At 34.7% G+C, this 10163-nt stretch overlaps 2 protein-coding genes across 2 annotated transcripts; both read right to left on the bottom strand.

Moving 5' to 3' along the window:
• Positions 1-4323: 4323 nt before the first annotated feature.
• LOC125191287 (photosynthetic NDH subunit of subcomplex B 4, chloroplastic) lies at positions 4324-6168 on the bottom strand. The gene is made up of 6 exons (XM_048088802.1): positions 6019-6168; positions 5897-5929; positions 5640-5793; positions 5479-5534; positions 4715-4786; positions 4324-4598 (listed from the first exon to the last, which is right to left on the bottom strand). The coding sequence occupies exons 1-6, from the start codon at positions 6115-6117 to the stop codon at positions 4485-4487; spliced, it is 528 nt and encodes a 175-aa protein (XP_047944759.1). The 5' UTR covers positions 6118-6168; the 3' UTR covers positions 4324-4484.
• A 175-nt stretch (positions 6169-6343) lies between these two features.
• LOC125191286 (pentatricopeptide repeat-containing protein At5g66520-like) lies at positions 6344-8080 on the bottom strand. The gene has a single exon (XM_048088801.1). The coding sequence runs from the start codon at positions 8050-8052 to the stop codon at positions 6406-6408; it is 1647 nt and encodes a 548-aa protein (XP_047944758.1). The 5' UTR covers positions 8053-8080; the 3' UTR covers positions 6344-6405.
• Positions 8081-10163: the final 2083 nt, after the last annotated feature.

Raw genomic sequence — 10163 nt, 5'->3', positions numbered from 1 at the left:
CTTTTTAGTTGATTTTTCGTGGTTGGTTGTGAATGTCATTGAAATAAATTGCAGTTTTCACTGTGTTGGCTGTGTCTCTTAAATTAGAGAAATTTCGGAATAAGGTCTTAATTTGCTGACCTTTTGAAATTTAGGATTAATTTCGCTGACCTTTCAGAATATAAGATCGAGGCACGCGAATTCTTCGGAAGAAGGGTTTTTTCATTTTTTTTCCTTTTCTTTTTCTTATTATTTCCATCACAAAATATATTAATGGACTAAACTATCCCTCAATAAGATTTGAAACCTCAATTCTAGCATATCTGATAAATCTGAAACGCCAATTCTGGAACCCCAATTCTCTCGGTAGTTGGGTGCTGCTGAAGATTTTACAACTTCACAAGCCTATTTTTGATATACGAGCCCTTCATTAATCAAGCCACTTTATACCAATGGGAATTATTTGTTTTTCCCCAATCACATTATGAATCCATTTTCTAATAAAGAACTGCAACAGATCAATATACAGTTTTCATAAAAAAATGTGGGGATAAAGAAAGAGTTTTTTTGATATTAAGCATTTAATTTGTACGGTGAATAATTTGTTACTCCAACATCTGTTATAATGTTAATCAATTCACCAAAATGAATCTCATTTTCTAGTGCTCTGCCCATCGACAATATCTAGAGCTCCATGTGGTGCGCCTTGCCCAGATTCATCTGTTGGACGACTTGCTGTGTGAAGGAGTTGGAAGATCAGACGTGCAATGCAGCAAATGAGTTGGCAGATAGAAAAGTAATGGATGAAGATTGTGAACAGTTAAAATAGTTATGGATGAAGAGTGTGGCAGCAGTTAGAATAGTCATGGAACACGTTCTTGTTTAGCATAGTATATATGTGTATTCATGTAGGTGGCGTTCGGTTGTCACGACTAATTATCATGAGACTATCCATCTAGGATTAAGTTGTAGGATTATTTTAGTTGAAGGGAGGAAGCTATGACTAATTATCATGAGACAATTCATCTAGGATTAAGTTGTAGGGTTTAATCTTATGAACAAAACATGATACATCTTTAATCATGAGATTTAGTCTTGCCAACCGAACACCCCCAAAATGTAATTCATCACCTTTTGCAAAATATTAAAATCATCCGTATCTTCTCATATCAGAAGCTCTTCTATCATTTCCTAGTATTAATGTTCATACTTTAACATGGCTGTAACCAAGGCTTGTCTTAAACCCATGAATTCTTTCATCATCCTCCCTACTGCTGCCGTATCACCACTGCCGAATTCATCACTTGCTATTTTAAACTGCCGCGGAGTCTCGGTGGCGGTGTATCCTGCTATATTCTCACCGGAAAAACTAGAATATAGCACCCAACTCGTACATGGGTATACGCTAACCTGAATCTCTTCAACAATGATTGCCAGTTGCTCAACTGGATTTTTGGTGGTTCTATCTATATGAATATTAGTGAAAAAATTAAATTTTTTGAATGAAATTCAAACATATGTGGCGAAGTGGTGTGGGAGGAGGATGGGACTGTGGTTTGGTAGTGGAAGTTTCAAAACTGGAGTTTCAAACTATCAAATACGCCAGTATTGGAGTTTCAATTCGTATGGGGTAATTTGGTCCATTAATATATCTTGTAGTATAAATAATAAGAAAAAGAAGAAGAAAAAACAGAAAAAATGAAAAAACCTTTGTTCCGAAGAATTTGCGTGCCTCGGTCTCATATTCTGAAAGGTCAGCGAATGAAGACCCTTATTCCAAAATTTCTCCTTTAAGGTAAATGCAAGTGTGTTTTTTAATATGCGGTAGAAAGGATTTAAAATTGCGTGTTTCAATTAGTATATAACATTCATAGTTCATATTTTTAAGATTTATTCCTTCAACCTAAAGAATTAATTAGAACACTATTATTTGTTCTTTATCTCCATATTAATTTCTTCGATATACTCCTATTATGTGACAAAAAAGTGTCGAGGCTAGGATTCTTCTTTTATTTTTTTATTCTTCTAAAATCATGTAACCATATATTTGTATTTCAAATGAATTGTTGCGAAAAGTCATCGTCAAAGAACTAAATAGTATTCAAGATAAGTTTGATTATAAAAGTTTCGAATTGAACGTGAAAGATTAATTGTTTTCATACACAATTACACACGTCAGGTCACATTTATACCAGCGCAACAGTCATTGAATTGCAACATCCAAAATTTATGTACGAGAACAAATTTATAAATACTGCTACTACATCGTACATCTTTTTCCAAAGATTGTTAGTATTTTCATTTTTGTTGCATATTAACGTCACTATTGACTTAGAATTGAACGAAACAGGGATACGATTTCTGACGAATATTATCAATGGACTAATCAAACCATGTCTCACCATTGGCCATCATATATGAATTATCGACCGACTGGATGATGATAATTTACCGCTAGACTAATCAAAGGACCACATGAAAATTAGAAAATAACGCGAGACATATGAACTAAACCCTAAACCCTAAATCCTGAACTGTTCGGATCACCACATAGGATTAATTTCGCTAAAAATTTTAATTATTGTAAATTTATTGCAATTTTAAAGTTAGTGTGTTTTTTTCAATCACATTTAAAATTCATGATAAAAATATGAATTGACCAAATTTTTCCATTACCCCTATATAATTATGATATGTTTGGGGGGAAAGTGAAACGAATAGTATGCATTTGTGCACATAGTTTTAGAACATACTACTAGTTTGTTTTCAATCAAGACTCGTGACATTCTAAAATCAAAGGTTATGATTTTTTTTTAAAAAAATGGTAAATCTATGGTGTTTTCTAGATGGTACTATGTTATTTGTTGTGGGGTATGAGAAATTCTTGTTATGTGGTTTAAAATTTTAGATCACGTGCAACCTTTTCTTGATGAAATCGTATTGGTTCCTAAAATTTGAAATGTTTGTTCATGTCTCTATGTGTGGTGGTGGAGAAACGGTAATTTGTCTGCATTTGCAATATTTATTTAAATACTATGTCATGTATGAATACAGTACGAAGGATAAAATAATGTAAAGATATGGTGCATAGCCAATTCATTATTTGTCTGATGTATTTTTCGTGAAAATTATTTTTAGTTTTTTTTTAAAAAAAATTATATTACAAACACATAATCTATTAAATGAGTATAACTAATCTGAATTCCACCAACACTTTTATCTGGAGCACATGGAAGATAATTGTAACTATAAAATATTAATGATTAAATTATGTAATATGCTTACTGAAATTATATATTATACACAATACTTTATTATATTACAAAGTATCTTTTGATATTCACATTCCATAGAAATATCATTTTTGTGTTTTTTATTTGGTAGTATGTACTAAAAAAAAATTGTATACTTAGCAAATCATACTTCGTTCCTTTAAATAGGAATAACTTATGCATGCATGTTCTTAGAACAATTACATAGTCATAAAGATGTGAATTGGTACACTCTCCAGTCTCCACCTTATAGAAACAATGGTGTTTATCTCAAACTTATAAAATAATATAGTACCTAATTTCCACATTTTAAGAAATTCTAACTAAAAATCAAATTGAAACTCATCGTCACTAGGTTTTATTTAATTTAAATTTTGATTTTTATGGAAGCAAGATTTCACGTTGCTGAATTTCTTCGAAAACAATGGCACGTAAATGGACTGGACCTTTTAGCTTTGTGCTTGAACTTATTATTTAGACTATAAATTTATGGGCCTAAAGAAAATAGCTGGAATTGTTGGGCTCAAACATGTTTAGGCCCATATAGCATTTTGCTTTTCCATCCACCTTACTAGAATTATCAAATAGGAGTAGTACTCTAATCATCTTTAATTACATGGAAATTGGAATACAAACAAATAAAAGTAACACAAATAATATCAGTTGTTAGGGATCTTGGTATAGTTCAAAACTTCAATCCTTGAAAATAAATAAGCAATTGACCTATAAGAAGCTAAAATGTTGGATAACTTTTCACAGACTATAATATTGAGATAAACAGCATTGTTTCTATAAGGTGGAGACTGGAGAGTGTACCCAATTTAAACTTAAGCGTTATTTGATATTAAAAAAAAATACATTTCCCCATTTATTTACATGAGTTAGCACTTATACACATGAAGTGGAGAAATGTATGTACTATTATAACACTAAAAAATGAATCAAAACACTGAAAGAAAGCTCGAATAAATTATGGTAGTTAAGCTCGAACATGATCAAATTTGAAAAAAAGTGTTTGACTAATAATTTCCATTCCACGTCACGATATATTTTTTTGGGGCACCTTAAAACATAAGTTAATACTGTAATTTTAAGAGGTAAATATACTTGATAAGTTGGAACATAAGTAATTCAACATAATCTGCAGAATAAACTTTACAAATTGCAATATATTAGTAGGTGCTTATGTATTACTATAAACTTAATTTAATAGAAGAATTAGTTAAGAAGCTCTTATTTCTTGCCAGCTTCTTCCAATTCTCTTAAACCACCAACCTTTTGTTCGATCTCTTCAATCAACTCTTCCTTCCACAGCTCTGCTCTTGCAGATTCCTCTATATCTTCTTGCTGCCAAATTAATCATTCATTTTTTATTTTCTCAAATTTATATATTACCACAACCATTTTTATTTAATATAGACCTAATTGTTGGAAATTATACAATATTTATCCAAAATTAGTACCTTCTCATAAATCCAATGGCCAGTTCCATCTCCTCCATCACCTCTGTATCCTTCTGAATCGTAGAATGGATCCTAAACCACAAACCATATAATAATAAAACAAAGTTACTTTTAGGGTAAGTTTGGTACACGGAATTAGATTGGAATTGGAATTGAATTGGAACTAGAATTCTACGGAATTGAATTTGAAAGAATTGAATTAATTCCAAATCCTTTGTTCCGTAAATTGATATAATTGATATGAAGTTGAATTCAAAGAAATTATGCAATGTGTGTATGTGCGTGTGTGTGTGTGTGAAGGTGTGTGGGCAGGTGTGGGTTGTGTGTGTGCAAGGGTGTGTTTTGTGTGTATATGTGTGTGTGCGCGCGTGCAGGTATGTGTATGGGTGTGTGTGTGTGTGCATGTCTGTGTGTATGTGTGTGTGCGTGCAACTGTGTGAATGTGTGTGTGTGTTGTGTGCGTGCAGCTGTGTGAATGTGTGTGCGTGTGTGTACAAATGTGCGTGTGATAGTGCAATTTTATTATTATTTGAAATTTAAAATTCCAATAATTTTCATATGGAATTCAAATTGTGGAATTGAAATTGAATTTTAATTCCAAATCCAAACATTTTGTTCAACCAAACGTTAGATTTGGAATTAGGGGCTCCAATTCCAAATCCGCATGCCCAATTTAATGATACCGAACAAGCCTAACTCAAAACTGCCTATAATTTCCACAGAAATATTAAAAAAAGGGACAATAAACTAAGTGGTAATATCACCTTAGTGGAGCCAAAGAAACAGCACCCCCACACAGTGAACATTATGTAGAAGGTATCTATACACAACAAACAATAGTATCATGAACAATGACTCATTTTAATGAACATAGAAAATAGAATATCTCATTTGCCAAAAACAAAGATCTTATTAACCAACTCACAAACATTCTTAATGGCTTGATCGCTGAGATGCCAAATAGACTTGTGGGTGATGAGATCTCTTTGTCCTTCCGCGTGTTCAACCATAACAGCCATCAACGGCCAGTCGGGCAACGCGTTTGCTCGAACTAAGCACCTTCTTCTCCCACCTTCAATCTATTGTCACGGGATGTTTACTTTTTGCGATAAAATAATCTATCAATAAGCAAGCAAATCGGCCTAATATCGACTGTAATCAAATGTTAAAGTAATTAATTACCTTGTGAAACCTTGAACTTGAGCATTGCTTAACCTAAATCAAGAAGATTATAGAAATAACTCATAATATCATCAAAGAAAAAGTAAATGGCTGCAAAAATGAGGCATGTGATGTATGCTTACTGGTTTAGAAAGTGAGCTGAATTCGGCCTTCGTTGTTTGAAGAGAACTCTGTTTGATGCAAGGCTGCAGAAGTGTTAGGGAAGTGAGTGTTTCAGCCATGTTTTCCTACAATTGAAAACTGAGATGTTTATTTTCATTTACATTTATTGTTTGGTTATAAAGAAATGGATAAGGCTACCATTTATATCCACCTCTGAATTTGTAAGCACCATGACAAAGTTGGGCTTACTGGATATTTGTTTCTTCTTGTGTCGGAATTGGCGGTATTGCCCTTATAGTTCAAATCTTGGAATTCTTGTGTACAACTTCCATATTTTACTCTCAATAGTCAAGAATCAAACAAGAGTTTAACAATTTAATTTCAAGAAAACTCACTCATCTCAATTCCTAACCATCACAAAATGTAATATACCCATGAGACCTAGCTTCCCTAGTGATATCATCAAGAACATCATATATCAAACTAGCCATCTCATGAGATCTATCGCCAGCCATAAACTCATACACACTCCCTTCAATCTGAATCCAGCTCCGCCCGGGAGGCTTCCTTGTTTTCTCTTCGAGCATTTTCCTCCTCACGGCCACCACATCCTCCCACTTCTCAGCCGCAGCATACACATTCGAAAGCAGCACAAAGTATCCAGCTGCCTTATCCGCTTCAAGCCCCTCGGTCAGCAGCTCTGTCACATCAGAGGCAAGCTCGACACTCTTGTGTATCCGGCAACCTCCAAGAAGGGCGCCCCACACGACGTCATTAGGCTTCATAGGCATGGACCTCACTATCTCATGAGCCTCATCAAGCAATCCAGCACGGCTTAGCAGATCAACCATGCACCCGAAGTGCTCGATCCTTGGCTTGATCCCCCAGTCTTCGACCATGCTCTTGAAGTAATGGCGCCCCTTGTCGACATAGCCAGCATGGCTGCAGGCACATAAGACACCTAGGAACGTGATCTCATCTGGCCTAGCATCTCTAGACCGAGCGTTCTGCATCCATTCAAACACTGCGAGAGCCTCATTGCCATAACCGTGTTTAGCAAAGCCAGTGATCATACTAGTCCAAGAAACGGCCGTCCTCTGCTCCATCCCTTTGAAAACAGCAAATGCTGCATCGATTTCACCACAGCTTGCATACATATAAACCAATGAATTCTTCAATGTGACAAGAACTGGCTTCTTGGAGTAAGTGAAATGCTCGAAAACATAAGAGTGAATCCATTTCCCTAAATGAAGATCACCCAATTCAGCACAAGCAGAGAGCACTGCAACCAAAGTCACCTGATCAAACTCAACATTTTCCCTCTGCATCTCGCGGAATAATGCTAAGGCTTCCTTTGATCTCCCATTTTGCGCGCATCCAGCAATCATTGTAGTCCACGATACCACATTCCTCTCTGGCATATCATCAAAGATCGCCATCGCCCCATTGACATCTCCACACCTAAAACTCCCCAAAAGCAAGGAATTCCAAGTGACAATGCTCCTTAGAGACATTTCATCGAATACTTTCTTTGCTTTACCAACTCCCTCTGTTCCTCCTCCACCATTCTTGACATAAAAATCAACCAAACTGCTCTGAACGTATAGATTCGAGCTAAATCCGCTCTTCAACACCTTCCCGTGCACCTGCATTCCCTCCCCCAGCAGTCCCCCTTTCGCGCAGCCGTTCACAACAAATGTATAGGTGTGCTCATCGGGTGGCGGTGAAGAACGCCGCCCCATGTCGTTGAAAAGCTCCACCGACCTACGGGGGCTTCCATTAAGCTGATAGCCGCGGATGATTTGGTTCCAGAGCGCGGAACTGGGGCTCGGCATTTGGTCGAACAGTTGGTGGGCGATTGGGAAATTGTTGAAGGTTGTGTAGAGGGCCAATAACTTGACGAGAAGGAAGTTTTTGTGGGTGAATCCATTGGTGGTGATGTGCGCATGGATTTGAGCGAGATGTTTGATCGATTTGCAGCAGTTGTGCAGCAGGTAAAAGAGGTGCTGTTGCAGTGGCCTTAAGGTCGGTGGGAGGCTTTCTTCAGCAATCATGCATACTTTCTTTGCTAACAATTGGGGATTTCAGTTTTAGGGCAAAATCAATTTCAGTCATTAAAATAAAGAGAAAATTAGGGACTAGTATTAGTATGAATTAATTTTTGTATTATTTCGAAAACCACATTATAAAATTGACAATTAAGTTTATTGGGTTAATTACGAATTTACAAACTGAAATCATGATTTTTCATGTAATACTGCAAATTTATTGGGTTTAAGTTTTAATTTTACTCTTTGGGCTTAGGCTCCATACCATGTAGCCCCAATTTAATTTTGGGGGTCTATTGTGGCCCAGGTATTTCCAAAAAATTTTACCATAGAATTTTTCAACAAGATTTTCAATTTTTTTTATTCTCTTCATTTACCATGGCATTATACGACTATTGGCTCTGATGTTTTTATTCTTTTAATTCATGATTTTTTGTAAAAGAAATCGAAATTAGTTAATTTCGTTATTTGTCTATCAATTATTGAGTTTACATGCGCACAGTCGCTGGAAAAAAAATATACCAATAGTCCCTAAATTAAGAATATAGTAGTACTATATTAAGTTAATAATGCTTGAAGTTTTCTTTTTCTTTTTCTTTTTCATTCATTTTTTTTAATGTAAAATGAATCTCAAGTCCGGAGAGCTAGAATTTTTCTCATACCACTAACTACACGGCTCACAGTTTTACTGTATTAATATAGTGAATTTTGTCCTACTTGATGTGTTGCTGGAGATTCAATTACAGTCGCATCATAAACACATTAAAGGACCTTTCGAACATAAAGACAATTTAGAGATAAGCGGAAAATTAATGTGATTCCAGCCATTGCTTTCCTCTTATATGGTTTTGTCTAAACATGCCTCATTCCTAGGCTAAGCTTAGGGGCATGAGTGTTCTCCTATCCTAGACTCGATTTTCAACTTAATTAGTACTCACTTCGTCTCATAAAAAATGACACACTTTTTTCACGCTCGTTTTAGAAAAATGATATAAATAGTTAAAGCGGAGAAAAAGTAAGTAATAGAGAGATTCTCCACTTTAAATATTTATCATTATTTTTCAAAACGAGTGTAAAAAAAGGACATATTTTATGGGATGGAGGGAGTTGTATTTGTCTTTTATTATGAGTATATTTGTTTAGATTGATGCACAAGGCCTCGAAATCATGCTATTCGTTATAGCCTACTTTTTGGCACGGCGTTCCCGTGCACAAAAGATTCTTTTGGGCTTACGTTTTAATTTTATACTTTTGGGAGTCCAAAAGTATAAAATTAAAACGTAAGCCCAAAAGAATCTTTTGTGCACGAGAACGCCGTGCCAAAAAGTAGGCTCCAAAGGCTGCCAAATCGTGCGGTTGAGCAGTTATCGGGTCAACCCATTATCGACCCACCCCAATAAGGTTAAATCCAACCCAACCTGAAATCATCGGGTCCTAACTCAACGGGTTCGTGTCGATTCGGGCGGGTTATCATATATAAAATAAAGTCAGCCTTTTGATACTATACAATATAGCTTGACAGGCACGATAATGACTATAACATGATATTACACGATAAAATAAGATATTACGAAATTAAAATAATTATTTTCTTGAATCAAAATAATGAAATTAAAGTATAATATTAAAGTATAGTAATATTAAACCTAAATAATTAAATTAAATAATTAAAATAATTACTTTTTTTATAAAATTAAAGTAAATATTTTTTTATTTTATAAAAAATTAATTACTATTTTTAAAATTAATCATATTAAAGTATAATATTTTTTTAGTCAATTAAAATTAAATAAAATATTTTTTAATTAAAAAAAATAAAATTAAAGTTTAATATTTTTTAAATTAATAAAATTAATTAAAATAATTTTTAACAGATAACCCAAACCCAACCCAACCCAACCCGTTATCTTCGAGTTCTTATTGGATCGACCTTATAGGGACCCAAATCCTGAACGTGTGTGTTCATGTCGAACTTCGTGTGAGTTCGTGTGGGTTAATCGTATTAACAGCCCTCCATGTCAGGTAGCCCCAATTCTGAATTTCGGGGCTCTTTTGTGGCCCAGGTATTTCGAAAGATTTTTACTAAGATAATTTTTAACAAGATTTGAGTATATCCT

The sequence above is a fragment of the Salvia hispanica genome, chromosome 5 (assembly GCF_023119035.1).
Source record: "Salvia hispanica cultivar TCC Black 2014 chromosome 5, UniMelb_Shisp_WGS_1.0, whole genome shotgun sequence".
NCBI lineage: Eukaryota > Viridiplantae > Streptophyta > Magnoliopsida > Lamiales > Lamiaceae > Salvia > Salvia hispanica.
This window is presented reverse-complemented; position numbering and strand designations above follow the sequence as displayed.